The sequence below is a fragment of the Triticum urartu genome, chromosome 5, assembly GCF_003073215.2.
Source record: "Triticum urartu cultivar G1812 chromosome 5, Tu2.1, whole genome shotgun sequence".
In the NCBI taxonomy this organism is placed as follows: Eukaryota; Viridiplantae; Streptophyta; class Magnoliopsida; order Poales; family Poaceae; genus Triticum; species Triticum urartu.
Window position 1 is genome coordinate 352,564,554 of NC_053026.1, and position 14,294 is coordinate 352,578,847.

A 14,294-nucleotide genomic window follows, 5' to 3' on the forward strand; every position below is an offset into this window, starting at 1 on the left:
CCAATCGGGTTCGATTGGTAGGGGCGCGGAGGGCTCGGAGTCTGGAGAGGAGTCCGGCTCCTTGGAGTCACGGGCTTCGCAGAGAATAGGGCTGGTGTTCGGCTCGATTTCCATAGAGATTGCAGCCCCCGAGGCGGTGTCCAACCACCCATTCTCGATTGGCGTAGTTGGCTCCGAATTAAGGGTCAGAGCTGATGCGGGTGCGGCCTCCAGGGAACTGTTCGGTGGCAGAGCTAGATCATGCCCATCGTGACAGTGCGGTGCGCTCGGCTGTGGCTCGAATCCATCGAAGATCAAGTCTCCGTGGAGGTCCGCTGTGTAGTTTAAACTTCCAAATCTGACCTGGCGGCCAGGGGCGTAGCTTTCGATCTGCTCCAGATGGCCAAGTGAATTGACCCGCAGTGCAAAGCCGCCAAATACGAAGATCTGTCAGGACAGAAAAGTCTCACCCTGGATCGCATCGTCGTTGATGATCGGAGGAGCCATCGGGCCTAAAAGTGACGACACAGAGGAACTCTCAATGAAAGCACCAATGTCGGTGTCAAAACCGGCGGATCTCGGGTAGGGGGTCCCGAACTGTGCATCTAGGCGGATGGTAACAGGAGGCAGGGGACACGATGTTTTACCCAGGTTCGGGCCCTCTTGATGGAGGTAAAACCCTACGTCCTGCTTGATTAATATTGATGATATGGGTAGTACAAGAGTAGATCTACCACGAGATCAGAGAGGCTAAACCCTAGAAGCTAGCCTATGGCATGATTGTTGTTCGTCCTACGGACTAAAACCCTCCGGTTTATATAGACACCGGAGAGGGCTAGGGTTACACAGAGTCGGTTACAATGGTAGGAGATCTACATATCCGTATCGCCAAGCTTGCCTTCCACGCCAAGGAAAGTCCCTTCCGGACACGGGACAAAGTCTTCAATCTTATATCTTCATAGTCCAGGAGTCCGGCCGAAGGTATAGTCCGGCTATCCGGACACCCCCTAATCCAGGACTCCCTCAGTGGCAATCACACACTTATTACATTGAATGCCTCACGAGAGAACTTACTACAATAAATATGGCTTAAGGCCATCTAATACGATAACAACGGAAGGCTTGGAAGATAAAGTGAGTCCATCAACTCCAACGGCATAGCTGAGTGCATGACAAACGACCTATCGCACCTTACTCCTCGTCTGAAAAGTCTGCAACATGATACGTTGCGGCCTGAAAACGGGTCAGCACATGGAATATGCTGGCAATGTAACACAGGAGAGTAATGAACAGATAAAATCTATCACTACATGCATATATGGCTGGTGGAGGCTGTATGGTTGATATGTTTTGCGAAAAGCCATTTTTTTCCTACAACAAAGGAATATATTTTATTTAACTATCATGGTAGTTGAACAACATTGAGAAGGTTCCTCCAACTCAATCCCAATTAGAAGTAATTATCAACCCAACAAATTAATTTAGAGTGATGAGATCCATATGATAATCCAAGAGCCAGATACTCAAGATGTCCATAATCGGGGACACGGCTAACCATGATTAGTTTATACACTCTGCAGAGGTTTGCGCACTTTTCCCCACAAGACTCGATCTCCTCCGTTGGATTTCTCGCACTACAGGGTGTTTGAGAAACGGATGACCGAGACACAATCTTTCAGAAGCATTTGCTCTCTACTCCGGGCGGACCGGTACACCTACAATCCCCTACATCTGCTAGTCCACCTCTTTAAGAACTCATGCAACTTACTCAACTATGCCAGAGCCCATAATGGCTTGTGGCTGCACACGGGAGTTTCTGGCAGGAATAGTCTTATGATCCATTTGAGCCTGGGTGGCGGATCGTAGGATGATCACACGGGCACTCTGGGATATCCTAGGACAACACTGGATTCTCCAGGTGCCCACAAGCAATCCACCTAGATGTGTATCAAAGTTGCCACCTTAAGTTGAACCATTAATTAACAACTCACATCTGTTACGGATACACTCAAACCCAATCCACGTCTACGATCATAGCATGGCAATATAAGCATAACGTAGAAGTAACTCCCAAGGGTTTGATAACAAAACAGGTAACAGGTTCTACCTCATTATCTACTTCCCAGACCCACATGTTAAGAGATCCTACTCATGCAATGTGTGAAGGTTGAAACTAATGCATAAAAACTGGGTGATAAAGGGCTATGATCAAAGTGTTACTTGCCTTGCTGACGATCCGCAAATCCTAAAGACTCGTAGTAGCACGCTTCGCACTCCGGGTGTTCTATCGCAAACAAACAATAGCATACATAAGCAATCAAGCAAGGATGCACGAGTAAATCTCAAATGAGAAGATCTAACCAGAAATTTCAACTGAAGAACTCCGGTTTGCAAAAAGAATCAAATCAAACGGAGCAACGAAACTCAAACTGCGAAAAAACAAGATCCGATTACTAATCTGGACTAAAGTCAAATTTTACAGTACCAAAATCTTGTTCAAGTTGATTAAACAGAAAGGGGGCTTCGAGATAAAGATCCAGGCGCTTGAATCGCCTGATTCCGATAAACGAGCGAAAAGATAAACTAAAACAAAAATTAGGGCAGAAATCGCGATTGAAAAATAATCATGGAAAAACCCTGGAAAAAGAAAACTGACGAACATGCTAACGAATGAACGTTCGTTGTCTGCAGTTAACGGGTGAAAACCGTTCGTTAAAACGAACGTACGAACGGGCATTCGCTAAATAACTAAATCGGGAAAAAAAATAAAACCGATCTAAATAAAAAAACGCATCTAGGTTTTCGTATAAAAACCAAACTGTTTTTAGAATAAAATCGACGTCTACCTCGCGGATCGGGACGGCGGCAGCGACGGCGAACTCCGGCGGCTGCGGGGTCGGCGGCGGGCGGCGGGGCGGCGACGGGGCGGCGGCGTGGCGTCGGGGCGGCGACGAGGCGACTCCGGCGGGGTCGGCGGTGAGGACTCCGACGGCGGCGGCATCGGCGAACTCCGGCGGCGGCGGGGCGGGGTGCTGGTGTTTGGGGCTGGGGCAGCTCAGGCCTCGGCCTTAAAAAGGCCGGCCGGGTGTAGTGTCCTAGTCGGACACGGCCCGGTAAGGCGGTTGACTTTAAATAAAAATCCAACGCGCAGAAAAATGAAGAAAGAAATACTAAACGGACTCCCAAAATCCTGAAATAAATTTTCCCCGTCCTCTAAAAATACGCCGGACAAGGTGAACATTTATTTGGGCCTCCAATGCAATTTTGAAAAACGTATATTTTCCTAATTCAAATAAAATAGTGATAAAACCCCAAATAAAAATACAAATTGATTTTAATATTTTTCCTCCAACATTTCACTTATTTTGGAGAAGTCATATTATCTCCTCTCATATAATTTTAATATGAAATATTTTTGGGGAGAAAAATAATTAAAACCAAAGTGATCCTTGTTTCAATATTTGATAAAACTCAAATATGAGAACGGGGGAAAATCCCCAACTCTCTCCGGGGGTCCTTGAGTTGCTTAGGATTTCGAGGATCACAAAATGAAATGCAATAGAATATGATATGCATGAATGACCTATGTATAACATTCCAAATTGAAAATTTGGGATGTTACAAACCTACCACCCTTAAGATGAATCCCACCCTCGAGATTCGGGTTGGCTAGAAAATAGGTGTTGGTGGTCCTTGCATAGATCATCCTCTCTTTCCCAGGTGGCTTCATCCTCGGTATGGTGGCTCCACTGAACTTTGCAAAACTTGATAACCTTGCTGCGGGTAACTCGACTGGCAAACTCGAGAATCTTGACTGGTTTCTCCTCATACATCAAATCACTGTCCAACTGAATTGCTTCCAGGGGCACTGTATCTCTCAGAGGAATATCGACCATCTCGGCATGACACTTCTTTAACTTGGGAACGTGAAACACATCATGAACTCCTGACAGTCCTTCGGGTAATTCCAACTTGTAGGCAACCTCTCCCATGCGCTCCAGAACACGGTACGGTCGTACAAATCTCGGGGCTAATTTTCCCTTAACTCCAAAACGCTTAACTCCTCGCAGAGGTGACACTCGCAGATATGCTCTGTCTCCGATTTCATAGACTACCTCCTTGCGTTTCGAGTCTGCATAACTCTTCTGTCTGGACTGAGCTACTTTCAGTCTATCTCAAATCAGCTTAACCTTCTCCTCGGACTCCTTAATCAAATCCGGTCCAAACAACTGGGGGTCTCCAACTTCATCCCACATCAACGGTGTTCGGCATCTTCTTCCGTACAGGGCTTCAAACGGTGCCATCTTCAAACTGGCCTGGTAGCTGTTGTTGTACGAGAACTCCGCGTAGGGTAAATTATCATCCCAACTAGACCCGTAGTCTAGTGCACAAGCTCTCAACATGTCCTCCAGAATTTGATTGACTCTCTCAGTCTGTCCATCTGTCTGCGGATGAAAAGTTGTACTGAACTCCAGCCTGGTTCCCAAAGTCTGGTGCAGTTGGTGCCAAAACTTCGAAGTAAAGTGTGTTTCTCTGTCTGATATGATGGTCCTCGGAACTCCATGCATACATACGATCCTGGTCATATATATCTTGGCCAACTTTGCACTTGTATGTGTGGTTTTCACTGGGATAAAAGTGATCTACTTTGGTCAAGCGGTCCACTACTACCCAGATAGAATAATATCCCGATCGGGTCCTGGGTAATCCGGTGATAAAATCCATGCCAAGATTATCCCACTTCCATTCGGGTATCGGCATAGGCTGTAGTAATCCTGCTGGCTTCTGATGTTCTGCCTTCACTCTCTGACATACATCACATACGGCTACATACTTGGCAATATCCTTCTTCATTCCAGTCCACCAGAAACGCTCCTTCAAATCCAAATACATCTTGGTGTTTCCGGGGTGTATCGAGTATGGTTTGTCGTGGGCTTCCTGTAATATCAACTTTCTGATCTCGGCATTATTGGGCACAAAAAATACGGTCCTCAAACCACAAGGTGTCGTGCTCATCCTCACAAAAACCTTTGGCTTTGCCTTCACTCATCTTCTCCTTTATGTAACACCCACAATGCGGCTATATCTCCCACGTGTCGGGGCACGACTTAGAGGCATAGCCGCATGGTAGGTTTGTCGCAAGAGGGGTAATCTTCACACATCCCATGTACTGAATAAGAAAGGGATAAAGAGTTGGCTTACAATCGCCACTTCACACAAATACAAGTTAAACATACATCATCCAGAATACAATCAAGGTCCGACTACGGAACCAAAGTAAAAGAAGACAACCCCAAATGCTAGATCCCCGATCGCCCCGACTGGGCTCCACTATTGATCAATTGGAAACGAAACAACACAACGAACACGGCCTTCATCGAGCTCCCATCTGAGCTCAGTTGCGTCACCTGCACTGGTATCATCGGCACCTGCAACTGTTTGGAAGTATCTGTGAGCCACGAGGACTCAACAATCTCACACCCACGATATCAAGACTATATAAGCTTATGGGTAGGAAAAGGGTAGTGAGGTGGAGCTGCAGCAAGCACTAGCATATGTGGTGGCTAGCTTACGCAAATGAGAGTGAGAAGAGAAGCAAAGCATGGTCGAGACGCTAATAGTGATCAAGAAGTGATCCTGAAACTACTTACGCTCAAGCATAACACGAGACCGTGTTCTCTTCCCGGACTCCACAGAAAAGAGACCATCACGGCTACACACGCGGTTGATTCATTTTAATTAAGTTAAGTGTCAAGTTCTCTACAACCGGATATTAACAAATTCCCATCTACCCATAACCGTGGGCACGGCTTTCGAAAGTTCAAAACCCTGCAAGGGTGTCCCAACTTAGCCCATCACAAGCTCTCACGGTCAACGAAGGATATTCCTTCTCCCAGGAAGACCCAATCAGACTCGGAATCTCGGTTACAAGACATTTCGACAATGGTAAAACAAGACTAGCAAAGCCACCCGAATGTGCCGACAAATCCCGATAGGAGCTGCACATATCTCGTTCTCAGGGCACACCGGATTGTCCAAGATTCCGGTAGGCCAACCCAGAGTTGCCCCTGGTGGTCACCGGCTACTAACAGGTTGGACCAACACTCAGAGGAGCACTGGCCCGGGGGTTTAAAATAAAGATGACCCTCGGGCTCCGAAAACCCGAGGGAAAAAAGGCTTAGGTGGAAAATGGTAAAACCAAGGTTGGGCCTTGCTGGAGGAGTTTTATTCAAGGCGAACAGTCAAGGGGTTCCCATTCCCCCAACCGCGGAACGCAAAATCAAGGAACATAACACCAGTATGACGAAAACTAGGGCGGCAAGAGTGGAACAAAACACCAGGCATAAGGCCGAGCCTTCCACCCTTTACCAAGTATATAGATGCATTAAAGTAAACAAGATATACTAATGATATCGCAACAAAACCCATGTTCTAATAAGGAACAAACTTCACCTGCAACTAGAAACGCTATAAGAGGGGCTGAGCAAAGCGGTAACATAGCCAAACAACGGTTTGCTCGGAAAGGTGGATTAGAGGCTTGACATGGCAATATGGGAGGCATGATATAGCAAGTGGTAGGTATCGCGGCATAGCAATAGAGCGAGCAACTAGCAAGCAAAGATAAAAGTGATTTTGAGGGTATGGTCATCTTGCCTGAAATCCCGCAAGGAAGAAGAACGAGTCCATGAAGAAGACAAACAGACGTAGTCGAACGAATCCTCACAACTCCAGAACAAAACTGAAGCTAACTAGAGAAGCAACCCGGAAAAGAAGCAGGCAACATATAGTAAACAACCATCACATAAACATGGCATGATGCACAACCAAGTATGATGCATGTCCGGTTTAATGATACATAGCATGGCAAAGTGCACAAACAATCCTACAAATTAAGTGGTGCATATTGACGAAACACCACAACCAAGTTATTTAGTTCGATCTCGTTTAAGTACCCAACAATATTAAATGTTGATTAACATGGCAAGAGGTGAAGCATACATAAACTAACTATCTAGTCAAGTTTAAATGAGGCCGGAAACAACAAACAACAATTCCGAAAAATCCTCATGTGCATAATTATGGATTTGGTACTGTTCTTCCCTAAACACAATTTTAGAGTTATTAAACATGCAAAGTAAATACACCATGTTAAAGTATGCATTTTTCTACCCCATTTACATATAAAGTTTATTTAAAATCGAGCCACGGTTAATTAGTTATGAAATAAAGCATTTTAGCATGGCAATAGGCAAAATATAAGCAAACATCATTTTAAACATTTTTAACATGCATGAAAGTGGCATATTATGAAACTAGATGAAATTCTAGTCATTTTACATGTTTAAATCATTTTAAGCCGATGCACGGTTTTTTAGTTATTAACAATTTGAAACAAGGGCATTTTCTGTAATTATGCATGCACAGGAAAAAAATGATAAATTCGCAGAACGGAAAAAAACGTCTATGGGCCGAAACACAGCAGGCTGGCCCAACAGGAGGGAAAGAGAGAAAAAAAGGAGGGGCGCGGGGTGCCCTCACCATGGGCTTCAGCCCAGGAGTTGGAGGGGAGGCCGCTGGGCCTGGCTCGGCTATGACCCAGCCGACGCTCGCGGTCAACGGGGCCAGATCGAGCATCTCCTTGATGCGGCAGAGAACGAACAAAGCGGCGCACTGCAGGCAGAGTCTTCGCTGGCGCGTGCTGTGACTTGGCAGCAGGGAGGCGGCGGGTCAGTGAGGCGGCGAGCAGGTCCCGGCGGCGGCATGCCGAACGGAGGCCGATGGAGGCGGGTCCGGCGACGGCTTGCGGGCAAGCTGAAGAAGGCAGCATCCACCATTGCGGCGGCGCGACAGCAAGGCGCAGAACCACCGCGGGGGCGAGGACGGCGGCCTCAGGTCAGGGGGAGCTCGGGTGCAGGGGAGGCACTTCTCTTCGTCCTCCCGCTCGATGCAGAGGAGGCGACGGCGCGGGACTGCGCAGCGGGACTTGGAGGCCGAAGCAGGAGAGGTTCGAGGCGGCAGCGGCGATGCGGGAGAGCGGCGAAGGCGAACTTGGCGCGCGAGGCGACCTGCGGTGCTCCCGCGTCGCGCTCGCCGGTGCGGCGGAGGAGGCCAGGACGGAGAGGTCGCCGGGGCCCTGGGCGGTGGAGGTCGTCGGAGGGCGCGGTCGCTGGCAGCAGGTCGACCTCCTGCTCGAGGACGGAGACGCGCGAGGTGGTGCTTCGGCACGGGAATTACGAGGCGACGGTTCGACGTGCTCGGGAATGAGGGGATGCGGGAGCTGCTGCTGCTGCTTGCCGGCGTCGGGTGCTGGTCGTCGGCGGGGCTTTGGTGGAGACAAAGTCGACGCGGCGGCCATGGCGACGTTCCTGTGAACCAAGTGTGAGAGAGAGAGAGGAAAACTGAGTGAAAGAGAGAGGGATCCAGAGAGAAACGCCATGGGGAGGAGGAGACATCGGGGAGTTGGTGCCTGGTGCCCATGGCGGCGTCCTCCTGGATGGTTGGATCGAGGGGCTTGGGCGCTCGCGAGACGGCGTGGTGATCTGGTAGGAGCTTGAGGTGGGGAGGCCGAGAGGGATTTTTTTTGGATCAGGGGCGCGGCATGGTTGGTTGGGCACGGAGAGCAAGGGGAAAGTGGCGGCGGATCTGGGCAGGTGGGATTCCGATGTGGATTAGGTGGAGTGGCGGCGGCGACCAGTGAATGGGACAAGGTGCCTATTAGGGTTTATCTACAAAATGGACAAAGGGGATTATATATAGCATTATAGATCAGCTTAGGACGGTTAGGTCTCTCCGATCGTAATCGGGCGGCCCGAGATAATTAGGTTAGGAGAGTCCAATTAACAAAACGGAGATGGTTTAGGGATGTTTGGGGATGAACTGGACCTAACGGTGACGACTGCCCGGGTCGGGTTCTGTCGTGGAATTGTCACGGCAGATGTCCTTAGTGTCAGGACTTAGTCGCGAGGCCAACGCATCTATGTGGTAGCTTGAGAGGGGTTGAGCGGGACGAGAGACGCGATGTTTTGCCCAGGTTCGGCCCCTCACGGTGGAGGTAAAAGCCTACATCCTGCTTGATTGATATTGATGATGATGATCACGGTTACAAGAGTGCTCTATCTCGAGAGCTATTGTCTAAACCTAACTTGTCCAACTTGTGGAACTTGTGAATCTTGTCCTTTTTGGGAAGCCCTGCCCCTCCTTATATATGTTGGAGGGGCGAGTTACATGTAGAGTCCTATTAGGATTAGGACTAGTCTATCTTCTAATACAAACCGGATACAAGTCCGGGTCTTGACTCCTTGTAAGGGAAATACACCTTTTCTCTTAAACCAGCCCACCATTAGTATGAACCGGCCTTCTGGACCTTGGGCCTTGTCATTCATCTGACCCGTCCGCCGGGTCACAAGTGTGTCATAATGTCCCGGCGGGTTGCTTGTAAACCACCAGGTCAGGGCAGGTCGCCAGTGAATCGCCAAGCGTAAACCGGGTCTCAAGTAAACCGCCAAGTCCAGCCGGGTCACCAATGAGTCTTCAGGCTCGTGAATCGTCATACCAGTGAACCGCCAGACACGTAAATCGCCAATCCTCTGGCGGTTTACCAATGAAACGCCTAGTCCGGCCGGGTTATACTTTCAGCCGGTTTACACCGCGGGGTATATCCCCGACATTAGCCCCCAAGTTTAGCTTGGATTTATCCATGGTAAACTTATGCTGCAAAATAAACACAAGAACAAATTTGACAGGTTATGCTCCGGGTTAAGAATTCTTGTAAACCGATATCTGATCACCCTTAAGTCCTTGTTATTTCCTTCTTCTGGGAAGTCCGGATCAACAAACCAGCTTCATAATCAATTTGCCGACGTTGGTTTGTCACAGAGAAGTATTGTGAAGAATAACTCCTTTGACTCAACTCCCAAAACGCCGGTTTAAGAAATATGGGTCTTGAAATACTTATCTGATATTCAGCCAGTTTGAAGATGTAAAGCTTGCTGGTTTAATATTACCAAAATGGCCGGTTTATAAATATTGATCGCACCGGGTCATAATTGTTGTCGACACCGGGTCATGTAATTGATCTTCCTGATTTGCTCAAAACTGATAAAATGAAGATGTTCCTCCTTTATATGCATAATACCTGTAGCCCCCAAGTCTTAAGAGGAGAACATAGTGACAACTTAAGACTTGCTTCAATAAGTGTTTCAATCTTGAAGAAATCCGGTTTGTTCATCTCAATCATATAAACTGAACACTCCATATATGTAGCCCCCAAGTACCGGGTTGTCATGCTTGCAGCAACCTGGAACTTGTAATTGCTTATAAAAACTTCAATCAGTGTAACCCCCAAGGGCCGGGTCATTATGTAATAATGAGCAGGGACTTTGTAAATATAAGCATGTAGATTTTAGCAGTGATGTGTAGCCCCCAAGGGCCGGCTTAGTAAGATAATACTGAACCGGGACTTGATATATACTTCAATGAAAATAACATCTTATAATGTAGCTTCCATCGCAGGGCTTGAACCCACGTCCACAAGGTTAAGAGCTTTGTGCTTTACCAACTGAGCAATGGATCCTTCAATATTATGGACGAAAACTTGTGTACCTTGAATTGTTGACAGGAGCAATTGGTAGCCCCCAAGGGCCGGCTCATTATGATGTGATGAGTCGGGTCTTCAATAAGGCGAGCAAAAAATGACTTTGCATTAGCCCCCAAGTGTCATGGTGCATGCTTGCAGCGACATGAGACTTGCATGTAATCTCAATTTGAATAATATAGCCCCCAAGTGCCGGGTCGTAAGCCTGCAGCGACTCGGAACTATTCCTTCCATTGTAGAATAAATCATATCCTTTGAGAACATAATAGTCATTGCGCTAAAGCGACTTTGAAACCTTAATAATACCGGTTATTAATAACCATAAAAATCCAGCCATGTTGGCTATTCAAGATAATATAATCCGATGAAAACCTTATTCATTCAATATCATAATGAAAATTCAGCCAAGTTTGGCTATTTGAATAATATAACCCAATGATGTATAAGCGCATGATTCTAATGGCGCAATCCAAATATATATATATATATATATATATATATATACTGGCGACTTATAGTCCAAATCCAGGCCGGTTTTAACAAACCTGTTTCTGCATACAACAAGTTTAAAGTGTCCTGGCGATTTACCGCCGGACGGGTCATAATGCCCAACATATAACCCGGGTTTATAACCAAGGCTGCACTTAAGAATAATCAAATATGAAATAGATCATACCTGTGACATTGGATCACATCGTTGGTTTACCAACTTTTTTTAGTAAGGGTGATAACCCAAATCTTGAGTATGATAACTCCCTTCATATTGTGCCGGTTTATGATAAAACCGTACCGGGTTGTGATAAACACCGGTTTAACCATATATAATACTGGCGACTCGTAGTCAAACCAGACCGGGCTGATAGTCTCCGGATTATAACTTGATCATGTACTGATAACTTGTAGTTGAAAGCCGAGCCGGGTTGATAATCACCGGTTTACTCCATAATAGGATGGTAACAGAAAATCAAACCGGGCAGATAGTCTCCGGATTAAGATTTGATCGTGTTCCGTCAATTTGTAATTGACAGTTTGAACCGGTTTAAAACTTTGTCAGTTTTAAAACGCAACAAAAATAAAAGAAACAGTTATCAAGGAAAATATTGAAGCAAAGGCAATGATAAAACCATTTGCAAAAAGAGGCTTATTGAGCCGATCAGATGGTGTTACCATGGTCGGACAAGACCAAGCTCCCCAATGGTGTAGCTATGGTTCAAGTCAGCCAGGTCCCCAAATGAAACCGTGGCATTGTGCCGATCAAGAGGCGTGGCAATGGTTCGGGTTCGACCAAGCCCCCAAGTGATTCTATGGCCTTAGGCCGATCAAGAGGCGTGACTGGTTCAGACTTGACCATGTCCCCAAGTGATCTGGTGGCTTTCGCCTATCAAAAGGTGTTGCATTGGTTCGGACATGACCAAGCCCCCAAGTGATGTTTATAAAATTTTCAAGGGGTAAACCGGAGGCCACTTTAAGACAGAACAGCTCCGTGTAACCACGCATGATGTGAAAGAACAGAGACCCCGCTTTATGAAGCAGAAGCCCCCATGTGATCAATAATATGTCAGGCCATTAAGGCGGGATACCCATGTTTGAACCGCGCATCATGGCAGCAAGTCCTCTTTGGCAATTTTTAACTTTTTGCAAGAGATAAATCCTTCTTGAACCGGGATTTTGAACCAGATATTGAGAGCTTCAAAGCTTTGTGGGAGATATCTTTCCCTTGAATTGGATTGTAAACCGGAATCTTCATTTTCAGCCGGAAACTTTCTGACAGCCTTTCAACTTGAACTTGCGAGAAGTTAATTCCTTTTTGAACCGGACATTTTTAAACCGGATTTGAGCCAGATACTAAGGGCTTCGGCTTTGTGTAGGAGACGGGATTCCCCTTAAACCGGACTATAAACCGGAAGTATCATTGTGAGCCGGAATATTTCTGACGGCCTTTAAATTTTCATCAATATAACAGTAGCCTCCGGGACCGGGTTTCCCTTCAACATCCTATTGCACTTGAATTTGCTGAAACTGGCAAGACTTGCTGCGTCATATCATCGTAGCCCCCAAGTCTTAAGATGACTCAAGGAGTTGTCTTGAGATTCTCCGTACTTTGACCATAGCAGAAGGTATATATCATTGATGTTGATAACGCGATGTAAATCCACAGAAGGCTGAGGTGACTGCGGCGGGTTATAAATGATCCCGTATGAGCCGTGTCAGCAACTCAGCCAATGGTTTCTTCCAACTGGCTATTTGAAGTTGACCAAACTGTAGTGCCAGCGATTTTGTGTGCATGTCCATTGAACCATCCAGCGCAGACGGCGGCTGATGATAACTTGCCTCCAATTTGCTGAAAGAAAATCGGGCTACCCAAGTTGTGACTTGCTCATATGCAATAAATAGCTCATGCAGACATGTGCGGCCCGGTGTGTTGATGTAGACCAGACCACAAGGGCGGCAGCGCAAGCACTTCCATTGAGCATGGCAGCATGGATAAATGTTAGTGCAACATGATGATGGTATGCACTCCATATCCACGATATAACTCCACTTCGACGGTGAATAATTATCTTGATGTATTTGAATGACAGATGATCTTGTCGTCTCTGTCATGATCATGGAACAAAAAATATTTAAAGGGAGGACAATTGTTCCTGGAGGAACTTTAAAGTATATCGACAAAATAAATAAGGTGGATAGCACCTAATCTTTTCCTGGGATATCAAGCCAGCCATGCCCGTCGTCAATTGGTCTGAAGTTTACTGCTTCCACCTTTTTTTTCAACCGCTGGAGCATATGCTTGAAGTTTTGGCTCTGGCGTCTTTGAGAATTTTGAAGCGAGCCCGTAGAAAAACTTCCGAATAGCACTACTAACTGGCGTGTTAGTGCCTTTGTCTTCTAACGGGAGCAATTTTCCATCAAACTTTGGGAGCTGTGCCATGCAATAGTACTGCTAATTTTCCATCAGACTGAGGAATCCACACGTCGATCGATCCAACATACTCCCACTGATATGACACCTTCTTAGGTGGACCTGGAGACATCCTTCTCAATCTCCAATGGCATTCTTAGGCCAAAAAAAACTGCAAAGCACCCTGTCTCCACTACTGATCCTTTGGCAAGTCTAGGTGAAAATTTCCTTTGGCCTAAAATCCAGTATATTGAGCCCGTACATTTGGAAAAAACTCTGAATCAGTGGCGCCCAGTACCACAGCTCCAGTGGCTTCGTCAACTCAAACTGTCCCCGGCGACGGAAATAAACGTAGGATGCGGCCGGGCATGGGCAACCGGAGCCTGCGTAGCAGCTCACTGAAGATCAAACCGGCAGGGCAGCTCAAAGCATTAGGGGAGAACTGGCGCCAGCCACAGGCAGATGTGACCCGACGGGGCGGCAGCTGAAGCGGAACAGAACAGCAGGTCGATGTCAGGCAGAGGTAATCCGGCGAGGCGGCATCTGAAGCGGGCCGGAACAATAGGTCGTCCGCAGATACCTACGGAGGCCGGGGGCAGCTTGCCCGTGACTCGGCAAAGGCGACTCAGGGATGGGGCGGCAGAAGCAGCTAGGCGGGTCAACAAAGGCGGCCCGAGGTGCGACGGCTCGTCGTGTGACGGCCACCGCGGAGGCACCTTATAGGAAGCGACGCGGGTCGACAAAGACAAAGCGATCTCAATAGTGACTTGCGGATGGCTGTGCCAATACTGCTAACAAGGCGGTTTAACAGCGGAGCTC

General features: G+C 47.2%; 1 protein-coding gene across 1 annotated transcript; it reads right to left on the reverse strand.

Annotated features, from left to right (window-relative positions):
• Positions 1 to 7,326: 7,326 nt before the first annotated feature.
• Positions 7,327 to 8,637, reverse strand: LOC125555986 (basic salivary proline-rich protein 4-like). The gene is made up of 2 exons (XM_048718789.1): positions 8,431 to 8,637; positions 7,327 to 8,345 (listed from the first exon to the last, which is right to left on the reverse strand). Coding segments are annotated over exons 1-2 (474 nt in total). The 5' UTR covers positions 8,433 to 8,637; the 3' UTR covers positions 7,327 to 7,873.
• Positions 8,638 to 14,294: the final 5,657 nt, after the last annotated feature.